Source organism: Diabrotica virgifera, chromosome 3 (genome assembly GCF_917563875.1).
Source record: "Diabrotica virgifera virgifera chromosome 3, PGI_DIABVI_V3a".
NCBI classification, from domain to species: domain Eukaryota; kingdom Metazoa; phylum Arthropoda; class Insecta; order Coleoptera; family Chrysomelidae; genus Diabrotica; species Diabrotica virgifera.
Window position 1 is genome coordinate 17,164,799 of NC_065445.1, and position 13,673 is coordinate 17,178,471.

Genomic DNA, 13,673 nt, shown 5'->3' on the forward strand with positions numbered 1-13,673 from the left:
AAAACCTGATGATAGAATTGTAGTTCTGAAAACGTTTGTTTTGATGTAGCCCTTTTTAGGGATTTTATAAATATACCTGTTACAAACAAATTTAACCATTTTTTCTGATTCATCCAGCAATTGGAATTTAATTTCCTTGTGGTTTTCTTATTAAGTTTCGTTAAATGTTTTACTAATTTACTGACAGTAGATCTTCTTATAGGATTTCGGTTACTATATAAATGATTAAAGATATTACACGTTTCTTGTTGACATCTGCGCATATCGCCATGTTATTTTTCAGATATACCTACTATCTATTGTGACTTCGATAAACACCAACAGTACTTGTATGATTACTAGCAGGTATTGAACGAAACAAGTAATAAAATCAAAAACAAGCTATAAACACTCATTACAACACCTGCTTATAAAGTTTATCCCTTCTGATTACCAATATTGAGAGAAAGCGGAATTTCTCCATAAGCGCAATACAATAATAATACACAAGTTCAAATTAAATTGGTTGGTAAATATTTCAAAAAACAATAAAGGATAATAAAGGTAATTAAAAATCCACAAGGAAAAGAAAATGTTTTTCCTGTAGTTGGCTGTATACCATCAATCACAAAATTGGAAAGAAATCCTTTGTAAAATGTATACATTTTTTTTATTAAAATCCCTTAAAGGGGCTACATCACAACAAAACGTTTTCGATTTTTATAAAAAAATCATCATCAGTATTCGATAAACTGGATGCTAGCTGAGCCACAAAAGAAAAATATCCGGGTAAAAACCCATTTCCATATAATATAGATGCCTCAAAAGTGCATACTTAAAGGTAATTAAATTTAGGTTAAGCTTACCCCGTGTGGCTGGAGACACAACGATAACGATCGAAAAAACAAACGAACGAATTCGCTAACTATTACACGTCTGTACACATTTGAGTTTTGAAGGCATCTCATCCCTTATCTCGTAGGAGAAGAATTTTTGGATTTCAAGTGGTCCGATCCTCTTCTTCGCGACACATGTGAATTTCGATATCATGCTAGCAAGGAACAACACAGACGTCGACAAGGGTAAAAGAGGGACATTATTTCGAACTATTTAAACAACCAAATCAATTTTATGGGATTTCCAACAGTACTAATAATTATGCCAATTACACGCCAAAATTTATAAAAATCTTGCAAGCCGTTTCCGAGATAATTGAGGCGTTCCATACTCATATACTCACCCTATAGATTGAGAATGAAGAGAAAAACAAAAGTATTATTTTAAAAGTTAGAAAAACGCTTTATTTTTGTTTTTTGAAAAGGATTGTATGTACTTTTAAATAAATTTTACAGTGATATTTTTACACTCCGAAATCACTATTATTTCGCTCATTCAATTTTTGAAATTGAAGACATGATGTAACGGCGCTATTTTTTCCTTCAGTTTTAAGTACTGAGGAATAAAAATAATGTTCCCAAGAGCTCTCAAATTTCAAAATCAATCTCTTTGGCATAAAAAAGTGAATATTTTCTATATTGTATTTCTGCAAAATTTTGGAATGTGTTAACTTCGTAGAACAATTTTAACATTTGTTTTCAATACAGATTTCAGTCCTCTACAAATAGTATATGATGACTTTTGATGTAAAATATTTAGAGAAGCCAGAATTCAACAGTTTATAATATGACTTTATTTTTTATAGACCTTCATGTCTGGTCTAGGGCTTGGTTGTAGATTTCTCTGCAAATTTTCCTCCACTGAAGACCGGTTACTTTGTTTTTTGGGATCTAATTTGATCCATTATTGAAGAAATGTTATTATATATCAGGGGTGTCCAACTTGAATGCCTCAAGGGCCAAAACTAAAACCTTTGATGTTGTCGCGGGCCATATAATAATTTTGTTACAAGTAATAACAAAATAAAGTGAGGTATAAAAATAATTAAAACAAAAAAGAGTATTATTTCTTTTATTGCTCAACAACTACATTTTTTTATAAACGGAAAATTTATTGATAACACTTTTCAATAATCAAGACAAACATTGCAAAAGCAACGAAAAAGGTGTATCCAATTAGTGTGAGGACAGTGGTCGATCGGCTTCATCCACCAATGAAGAAATGTCCACCTCCAGTTCAGTTGTAGACAGTCTCATAAGATGACGTAAGGAAGAATCGGTAAGGTTGCTTCTGTTTTTGTTTTTTATGTATTTCATGGAGGAAAAGACACTTTCACATGTATATGTGCTTCCGAACATTGACGTCATTTTCAGTCCAAAATCTCGCAGGTTTGTCTCCTTTGACAGTAATTTGAAAAATTCAGGTCCCTTTTCTTGTCTGGTGATTAGGAACATGTCTGCTTGAAGATCACATAACTCAAGCTGTAAGTTGGGTGGTTGATCATCAATGGTTGCTTCAAGAGGGTTATTATAAAGTAGTACACTGCTTTTGAGACTTTCAATTTCTTCAAATCTTGTATTGAATTCATCAATAACTTGTTCAATTTGTGAAATGCAGCATGAAAACTCAATATTTTCCTCACCGTTGAATTCTTCTGTTATTTGCAGACCGCTAGGGAAGTGTGTCAGGTTGTTCTTTTCCAAAGCACGTTTAAACACGTTCAGCTTATTCCGGAATCCGTTTATCATTCCGATCAAATCTGAAACCGTATGGTTTCTTCCTTGTAGACTCAAGTTTAACATGTTAAGATGATTAGTCAGATCTGTTATAAAAGCTAACTGTCTTAAAAATTCTGGATCCTTAAACTTCTCTTCCAGTTCAGTTGTGTCAGATGAAACGTATTTGTTGAGGAATGCAGGGATTTCCTTTCTTATGGCAAAAAATCGTTCCATGCACTTTCCTGCACTCAGCCACCTTACATGGTTGTACATTAGCAAGTCTCCATACTCAGCCTCTGTTTCCACTAAAAACTGCTTAAGTTGCCTGTGTAAAAGAGATCGATTTCCTCCTCTAATCATACTTATAATCTTAATCACGGTTTGGAAAACTTGATCTTCCTTGACTGATTTTCCACATAAAGCTCCCTGATATATAATACAATGAATTATTGGGCAAGTGACACCATTCTCTCGAAGCAGACCCACTAATCCAATTTTTTTACCTGTCATTGATGGGGCCCCGTCTGTTGCTATGGCTGAACATTTATCAAAGCCTCCAATTCTGTCAACTGTTTTCTTCACAGCCTCATAGATGTCTTTTCCTTTTGTTGTTCCATAAAGAGGACAAATATCAAATAACTCCTCTTTACTGGTAAAATCATCAAAAGTAGTGAGCAAAAATATTAACAGCTGACTAACATCGGTTTGATCAGTGCTTTCATCCAAACAAAGTGAGAAATATGAACTTTTCTTAACCAGGCTAAGCATAGATTTTTCTACTTGCTCACCCATAGCAACAATCCTTCTTTTTATGGTTTGATGTGAAAGTGGCACTGATTCAAATTTCTCCGCCATTTTAGAATCACCGAAAGCTTTGGCCATTTCAACAGCACATTTTTTTATCAAATTGCCACCAGTGAAAAGTTTTTTGCCTTTGCCAGCTCAAGCGACACGGCATAATATGCATGCAAAGAATGCGTTCGAGAGTGTAATATTTTACTGAACATACCAGTTTGCTGTTTAAGCTTTTTCTTCAAATCTGCAACTAGGGCACGCCGACTTTCATTTGTGTACGTAGCATACTTATTTTCATGCACTGTTGTGTAATGTCTTCTCACATTATATTCTTTAGGCACTGAAACGACATTCATGCACACTAAGCACTGCAACTTTCCATTATTGTTAGCAATCAAGAATCAAGTAATCACTCTCCCAACTTTCTTTGTAAATTCTGTTCTCACTATCAATTTTCCGTTTTACTGGTTTTACACTCATTATTGTATAAGAGGAATCAAGACAAAGAATTAATCAAGTTCACTGTTCACTAGCAACGTAATAGATTAGCCGACTAGCCTACGTGTCAGTAGCACACTGGCACGATGGCGGCTGGCGACGGATGGTAAGCAGTGGGAGGTGTGGCCTGCGTGAACTGTGATGCGCAGTAATCAGTGCAGTTCTGATAGTGGTGGAGGACGATTGTGTTCGTTACACGTCCGCGAAGCGGCACGCGGTACAGTACTTGTGGTGTAAAAACACTGCTAAACCATAAAATATAAATTAAAAAATCTTTTTTCACAGTGGCAGCATTTAAAGAAAATATATGCTTTTCGAAAATCTTACGTGGGCCACAACAAATAGCCTCGCGAGCCGGATGCGGCCCGCGGGCCGCCAGTTGGACAACCCTGTTATATATGTATTACTATTTGGTCGTCTCCCAAAAATTTGTTGTTTTTCATTTCCTTTAGAGATCAGTTCAGTTCCTCTATCGTTATGTTGAGCAGACATTCGGACTCTTGGTTTATTATTTTGCGTTCTCTATGTTAATAGTCTTCTTCTATTAACTAGATTTTGTATAGTAATTCATAGAAGTACTATATTGTTGTCGTATTACCTTTCTTCTCTTCCAGTTTAATTATTTTCTATTTACCATCACAAAGATTTCTTCTGAGTATCTTCATATTTCCATTTTCCTTCTCCTCCCACTTGGTTTTCCTTTCTCTAATGAGCTTTTTGATTTTTTACACTCAGTATCTGTTCTTTTTCGGGTGGTTTAACATTGACTACTGTGTAACAGTACTGTTTTTGAGCGGTTCTTAGTCTTTTATAAGACTTTCCGAATAATTCCAAACCTATTTTAAGAAACGTCAAGAACTGATATAGATAATATTACTGTGTTTGAATAAAATTATTTGGTTATATTCGTATTAACAAAATCGGTAAATAATTTTAAGGTAACAAAATATTATTAATCGCATGAAAGAACTTATTATGTTTATAATTTCCACCAAAAGTCCCAGACAAAAAGATATTTAAATGTTTACGTTTAGAAAAAATTCCACCAAAGTCAAAGATATTTACGTACTTAATTCCATAGGAATAAAACATTTTCTAAATTTTAAAGTGCAAAGTGTTAATAATTTTAGTTACTAGATTTTAGTAAACAGTCAATGTAGATACAAACGTACTTATGTATAAAAATATTATAAGTAGCAACACTCGTGGTGTAAGTCTTTATTACGTGGAAATAATACAGGGGCTCTATAAAACTACAATAACACTTTTATAAAATTAGAAAAACTTTCTTTTTTACTCTAGATGGTACAAAATTCACCCACAAGAAAAACAAACAGGATTAAGCCATAGATAGGTCGCAGCCAACCATATGAACTGTCTTCAATACAGGATCAAACTGTTCAAACAGATCACCCAAATCAAATTTTAAGAAACGTCAGAATAAAAAGAACAAACCATAAAAATGTCCACTAGAATCTATAAAAATCAAAACTCGTCGGCAGTAGGTGAGATCCAAAAATAACATACAGGCAACTTAAAAGTCCCACAGAAAATCCTTAATGCATGATCATTCACCTCGAACTAATTGACGTTTTTCCTACAAGAGAAAAATCAAAAGTAATCATAACAAAAAAAATCTCAAAAATCTGTAATACTTACAAGGGCATAGTGATTCAATCGCGTATAGTAGGACTAGACTCGCAAAATGAAAAATAGACCAGTAAGGATCTGTGAAAAAACGTCTATTTTTGGATGTGAGAGGTGGCATTCGGATTTTTGCAGATAAAGTTAGGTGACACCTTCAGTAATAATAATTGACTTATGCTCCTTCTCAAATATGCCCGGAACATTAATAAAAAAATTAAAATATTTAATAATTTCGAAAAACGTCGATTTTGTTCTGATTTCTTTGCTTATAACTTTAAAACGATTCGTTTTGAAACAAAGTCATACAGAAATAAAATAAAGATAATTGAATATTGTATGATATACGACTGGTCAAAAATTTCTTAACGTATTACCTTTTCTGCAATATAGCAATAAATACAAAATAAGGGGGCAAAATACGCCTGTTGTTATTCAACGTTTTTAACCACTTTGGTGGCACTTAGAACCTTAGTAATTCGCTTAGGAAATTCTTTCTAACATACTTAAACCGTGTACCAAATTTCATTAAAATCAACCTAATAAATTTTGCATAATAAATTTGCAATCTAAATGTTTTTAAAAAAGTTCAAATTTTTTAAAATCTTTCTGAACAGAAAGTAGAACATTTAGAAGTTGGCTAATTTTTTTACATATATAGAGGTGCTCTACCTATCTAATACACCTTAGAGAATTAAAATCGGATTATTTAAGGGGCCTCAGCAATGTTTTAAATTTTATAAACAATTTTTTGGCTTATAAACAAATAATACAACAAAACATAAAAGTTTAATAATAAAAAAATTAATTTTTAGCAATGCAAATAATTAAAACCGGTATAATTTGACTTAAACTTTCAAATGCTGACATTAGAATTGCTATTTTATTTTTATAATCAAAATTTATTCGCGTTCAAAAATTGCAATTTTTCGATTTTTTGAAAGTTCCACTGCGTTTATCTCGAAAACTATGCATCCTTCGAAAAAACTTGTAAGAACATTTTTTGCTTAGAATTACCCAAGAAATACAAAAAATATATTATTTTGCGAAAAATCGATGTTATGTAATTCCTCAAGTTCTTTGTTTATGTTGTTCTGAAGCTATTTCCTTGTGGCATTTTTATGATTAATTATTTATATGGGAAATAAGCCACAATTAAAATGAAAAAAATAATTTTATTAACGTTTCGACGCCCAAATCGGGTGCCGTTGTCAAAATACAAAATACTACTAATGGAAATAAAAATGTTGTTGCTTAGTAAAAAAAAATTCTTCTAATAATTTATTTAATTTGACTCATTTATATCGGCAATTCAGATACATATGATACATTTTAAAGTAGAAGACTTTAAAATGATATTGCCAATATTTATGAGTTGCGTTCCTGGGACGACTTTACTGAAAGATAGTTCATTCGATTACATGAAATCAACCCCAACTCAAGAATATCCGTCACAAAAAAAAATCATAGCATGTGATCTGTCTTTAAAAAGACAACCACATGCAACGGTGACATTAAAATTCCAGTGTTAGAGATCTCATAGTAAATCACGAGGGAAAACCAGGAAAAACCTCGTGATACTATCCCGACATCGTAAGTATTTGGTCTTACATTTAAATTACTCTCAAAATTAATACCAAATTCTGACTTTACTATAATTCTGTTTAAATTATAAATAATATCAATAATATATGGATATATAAGTAATACTAAAATATAAAACATGTACTAACTCGACTATTGACTTATTAATTGTGGTATTTTCTTTCTATTGACTTCCTCTTTCAGTATGGGTATCCACATCCTACTGCATTCCACCGAGGAATTTGCGACACAATTGGTTTCGTTTAGCATAATTAGAGCCGCTTCTTTGATTTTTCTCTTTTTACTATCTGTTTCTTTCAGGACTATACTTGAATCTCTCCACTGAACTCTATGTTCATTATCCCATGCGTGTTGACATATTTGAGATCTATCAAACTCTCTATTTTTAATATAAGATTGATGTTCACTTATTCTAACGTTTAATGGTCTTGATGTTTCACCTATATAAAACTGTTCGCATTCACAAGGTAATTTATAAATACAATTCTTTGTCCTTTCTTGTTCATTGTTAGGTTTAGTCTTAGATAGAATAGATCTCAATGTGTTGTTTGTTTTGAATGTTGTTGAAATGTTGAATTTATTTCCTATTGTTTTAAGTTTCTCGGATAGTCCTTTTATGTATGGTATTGATATTTTCCTCGTATTATTTCTTGTGAATGTTGTAGGATCCCGTTCTATGTTGTTCTGTTCCATTCGATCCAATCTTGACAATTCCTTATTTATAAACGATAAAGGATAATCATTTTTTAATAAAACAGATGTTAAGAATTGTTTTTCTTCTAAAAATGAATTTTCGTTAGAACAAGTAATTTTGGCTCTATCATATAAGGATTTTATGATTCCCTTTTTAACGCTGATGTTGTGATTTGATTTGTAATTGAGATATCTGTTGGTATGTGTTGGTTTTCTATACACTTGAGTCTCATATCCAGTATCCTTCTTTGAGACTAAAACATCGAGGAAAGGCAGGGTGTTATTATATTCCTTTTCAGTAGGATGTGGATACCCATACTGAAAGAGGAAGTCAATAGAAAGAAAATACCACAATTAATAAGTCAATAGTCGAGTTAGTACATATTTTATATTTTAGTATTACTTATATATCCATATATTATTGATATTATTTATAATTTAAACAGAATTATAGTAAAGTCAGAATTTGGTATTAATTTTGAGAGTAATTTAAATGTAAGACCAAATACTTACGATGTCGGGATAGTATCACGAGGTTTTTCCTGGTTTTCCCTCGTGATTTACTATGAGATCTCTAACACTGGAATTTTAATGTCACCGTTGCATGTGGTTGTCTTTTTAAAGACAGATCACATGCTATGATTTTTTTTTTGTGACGGATATTCTTGAGTTGGGGTTGATTTCATGTAATCGAATGAACTATCTTTCAGTAAAGTTGTCCCAGGAACGCAACTCATAAATATTGGCAATATCATTTTAAAGTCTTCTACTTTAAAATGTATCATATGTATCTGAATTGCCGATATAAATGAGTCAAATTAAATAAATTATTAGAAGAATTTTTTTACTAAGCAACAACATTTTTATTTCCATTAGTAGTATTTTTATTTTGACAACGGCACCCGATTTGGGCGTCGAAACGTTATTAAAATTATTTTTTTCATTTTAATTGTGGCTTATTTCCCATATAAATAATTATTCTTTGTTTATAACAATCTTATCGACATCCGGATCAACTGTTATCCAAAAAAATCGTGTTCTACGGTTCAAAATACATAAAAATCTTGGGTAAGTCCATCTAAATAAAGGAGCCCGTAGCACACCCTCTTGGCCACAGCACTAATTTATTTATAAGCCAAAAAATTGTTTATAACTTTAAAACATTGCTGAGGCTGCTTAAATAATCCGATTTCAATTCTGTCAAGTGTATTGGATAGGCGGAGTGCTTCTTTATATGTAAAAAATTGACAAATCTTTGTATGTTCTAGTTTTTGTTGTGCAAGATTTTAAAAAATTTTAATTTTTTAAAAAAAGTTTAGATTGCAAAATAACTATTATTCAAAATCTAGTAAGTCATTTTTAATGAAATTTGGTGTACGATTTTAGCACTTTACAAAAATTTTCTAAGCGAATTAAGAAGGTTCCAAGTGTAACCTAAGTGATGGAAAATCATTGAATAAGGACAGGCTTGTTTTGCCCCCTTATTTTATATTTATTGCTATTCTGCAGCAAAGGTGATAAATTAAGACATTTTTAACCAATCGCATCTGATAGAAAATTTAATTATCTTTGTTTTATTCCTACACGACTTTGTTCCAAAATGAATCGTTTTAAAGTTATAAGCAAAAAAAATAGAAAAAAAAACAAAAATTTTTGAAATTTTTAAATATTTTTTTTTTTATTAATGTTCCGGGCATATTTGAGAAGGATCATAAATCAATTATTATTAACGAAGTTATCACCTAACTTTATCCGCAAAAATCTGAATGCCACCTCTCACATCCACCTAAAAACAGATCCTTACTCGTCTAAAATGAGAATTTAAATCGGCAGATAATGGTGTCTACTTTATCCATAAATGAAAGTGTCTATTATAAAAATTAATTCTCCAGAATTCGAAATATGTATTTAAAAATATTGAAATTAAATTTATCGACGAATCCAACATGTCACAAGAATTTTATTGTAACATCATGTTTGAAGTTTGTTATAGATATAGGTAACATCTTGATGGAACTAGAAACATAACTATTGTTAAATTTTTTATTAATCATTGTATTTATTGGTATTTTTTACAGACAAAAATTAAAAATTACACCTATGCGTAGTAACTGAATCTTGATGTTAAACATTGTAAATAAACAAATAAATATATACTTTATGGCATTTAATAAAATTATATGACTAATTTACTATACACATAATTATGTGTCAAATCGATTCATACAATGCAACTGCATATTAGAAGTTCTTAACATTTGTTTCTACATTATAACTAAACAAAAAGCATTTCCTTTAATTAGTAATAAAGCCTATTAATTTAAAGACTTACACCACAATTCACTATGCAATTTTTAATATTGCAACCAGTACTTATCGAATACAGTATATGTGTACGGCAAAAGAACATGTATAATAAAAACAATATATTAAATTTATGTGTGTTTCATTGTCAGATAATCCTTCTTCTTCACGTGCCATATCAGAATTATCCGACGTTGGCGATCACCATGGCGAAGGCTTCTCCATCTTCTGCAACGTGGAACAATAATTGTCCTGCATTTGATATCTGAGTCCATTCACGAATGCAAATGGACTAGCAAATCATAAAAACGAATTGGAATATTTCCTGTTAGAAAACAATATTGACATAATGCTAATATCAGAGACACATTTAACAAGCAACCACAACCTTAAATTTTATGGATATATAATTTATAATGCACCACACCCTGATGCTGAAAGGCATGTTAGAGCAGGTGCAGCCATTATTATTCGAAAAGGGATTAAACACTATCACCTTGGTAACATAAAAGAGCCACACCTTCAGGCAGCAATTATTATCATAGAAGATTGGCTTGGACAAGTAGCAATATCTGCAGCATATCTTCCACCAAACTATCCACCGAATAAAGAATCATTTATTAATTATTTTAATTCACTAGGTAATAGATTTCTTGCCGGTGCTGACTATAATGCAAAACATGTGAGCTGGGGCTCTCGACTTTCTCCACCAGGTAGAGGTAGAATCCTCTTTCAAGTGATGCAGGAACTACATCTCAAACACTTATCTAGTTACGCACCTACTTACTGGCCTACTGACCCTAGTAGACTTCCGGACTGTCTTGACTTCTTTGTAAGCAAAGGTTTTGGAGAAGGCTATCTAAATATTGTACCAAATTATGAAATTGCTTCAGACCATACCCCTGTAATAGCGACGCTAAATTCAAGATTTGTTGAGAAGGAACGTCCAGCAAAACTGCACAATCATAAAACTGACTGGAATGAGTTCAGGGAAGAAATACATAAAAAAATAAACCTTAATATTTCTCTCAAAACAAAAGATGAACTTGAATTGGCAGTATATGAAATTACTACACTTCTCCAAGAAGTTGCTTGGAATGCCACTCCAAAATGTAAAGATACACAGAATAAAAGAAACAATCCTATTAATATAAGAAATCAAATTAAAGAGAAGAGGAGACTAAGAAAGATATGGCAAAACACAAGGCAGCATCAAGACAAAATGAACTACAATAGAGCCGCAAGACAGCTGAAAAATACAATACTACAGCACAAAAACTCCTACATCGAAAATTATCTTCAAAATTTAACACCAACAGCAGATACCGATTATTCACTTTGGAAGGCAACCAGGAAATTAAAACAACCCAGTAAACATATACCAGCATTAAGAAATCCAGATGGCTCATGGTCGAGAACAGATCAAGAAAAAGCAGAGGCATTTGGAAAATATCTTGAAGAGGTTTTTCAACCTCTGCCCTCTGTCAGTGCTGAAGAAGATGAGGCTATCTATGAAAGTCTAGCAACAATCCAACAGCCAAGTGAGCAAATGAAACCAGTAACAAAAAGAGATGTAAAAAATACTATTCAATATAGATTAAAAACCAAAAAAGCTCCTGGCTATGACCTTATAACAGGAACTATCTTAAAAGAGTTACCAGATAAAGGTGTAATTATGATAACACAACTATTCAACTCCGAAATAAGGCTGAAAATTGTACCAACGCAATGGAAAATTGCTGATATAATAATGATCCATAAACATGGTAAACCACCTCACCAACATACCTCTTATCGTCCTATTAGTCTCTTACCGGTACTAGCTAAACTATTTGAGAAGCTATTAGCGACCAGGCTAATGAAGATAATAACTGATAATAATCTTTTTCCGGATCACCAGTTTGGTTTCAGAGAGAAGCATTCAACAATAGAACAAGTATATAGAGTCGTTGATATAGTAAATAAAACTTTTGAAGAAAAAAAGTACTGTTCTGCACTTTTTCTTGACGTCAGTCAGGCTTTTGATAAAGTCTGGCATGAAGGGTTGCTCTTCAAAATAAAAATGAACGTTCCTGATTCAATGTTTACTATACTAAAATCATATTTAGAAGAAAGGTACTACCGTGTCAAGCATGAAGCAGATACATCGAAAATCTACCCTATACGATCTGGAGTCCCTCAAGGTAGTGTTCTGGGTCCTATATTATATTTAATATTTACACACGACATACCAACAAACGAAAATGTAACGACTACAACATTCGCAGATGACACAGCTATGTTAGTCACAGATGAAAATCCCGCAACAGCTACCGAATCTCTTCAAAGGCATATTAGGAACATTGAAAAGTGGACAAAGAAATGGCGAATAAAGATCAATGAATCAAAATCACAACATATCATATTTACAAAATGTCGTAAAATATCGCCTAATATAGAAATAAATAACAAAGCAATTCCACAAGCCGAAAGCGTTAAATACCTTGGTATGCACCTGGACAAAACTTTGACATGGAGAACACATATATGGAAAAAGCGCCAACAGTTAAATTTCAAATTTCGTAAACATTATTGGATACTGGGCAGAACATCGAAGTTGTCTATACGTAACAAACTGTTGGTATACAATACAATACTCAAACCGGTCTGGACCTATGGGATCCAGCTATGGGGTACAGCAGCAAAATTCAACATATCCATAATGGAAAGATTGCAATCCAAAGTGTTACGCTCTATAACAGACGCCCCATGGTTCGTGTCAAACAAAGACATTTATTGTGATCTAGAAGTACCTACGATCAGTGAAGTGATAGTTCAGTGCAGTGTTCGGTACATAAAACGCCTAGAAAGCCATCCAAATGCCCTGGCAATAAACTTGCTTGATAATAGTCAACAAACTCACAGACTAAAACGTAAAAATCCACTGGACCTTATTTATAAATAAGTTTTATACCTCACCGTAATTGTGTTTATATTTTAGATATATGTATTGTTTGTAAATGTAAAATGTATGTTTGTATGTAGCATATTATCGGAATGTCATGTTTGTTCCATACTAGAGGTCCAGTCATTGGACTGACCTCTCTAACGTCAATTCTTTTTTATTTCAAATCCCAAAGACGCTTATTGTTAGAATTTTTATAACTAACAGATTGCTGAATAAACGTTTCAAAAAAAAAAATTCACGAATGGTTTTGAACCAAGAAATTTGTTTTCTTTCTACACTTTTACTGCACTCTATTTTGCCTTTAAGAGTCAGTTGTAGTGTTCTATATCGATTTCCCCTCCCTATATGTCCCATATAAAACAGTTTCCAGTGATTAACAATCTTTAGCAGTTTTCTGCTCCAAAAACACTATAAAGTCTGTGAGAACATACCCCGGAGCTGACATAAATTCAGATCATAATCCATTAGTAGGCGTAATGAAGATAAAACTGAAAAAGATCCAAAAACAAACAAATATACCACGATTTGATGTCTCAAATATAAAAGAAGAACCTGTACGACAGAGGTTAAAACAAGAAATAAATGATAACTTA

At 32.3% G+C, this 13,673-nt stretch overlaps 2 protein-coding genes across 2 annotated transcripts in view; both read right to left on the reverse strand.

Annotated features, from left to right (window-relative positions):
• Positions 1-13,673, reverse strand: part of LOC114328885 (uncharacterized) — a 128,572-nt gene that overhangs the window by 77,336 nt on the left and 37,563 nt on the right. The gene's annotated exons all lie outside the window — the stretch shown is intronic.
• Positions 2,052-2,678, reverse strand: LOC126881742 (general transcription factor II-I repeat domain-containing protein 2B-like). The gene has a single exon (XM_050646213.1). The coding sequence runs from the start codon at positions 2,676-2,678 to the stop codon at positions 2,052-2,054; it is 627 nt and encodes a 208-aa protein (XP_050502170.1).

Bases quoted from the DNA above. Each gene is read 5' to 3' on its own strand.
- LOC126881742 (XM_050646213.1), bottom strand. From the start codon at position 2,678: ATGTTAAACTTGAGTCTACAAGGAAGAAACCATACGGTTTCAGATTTG.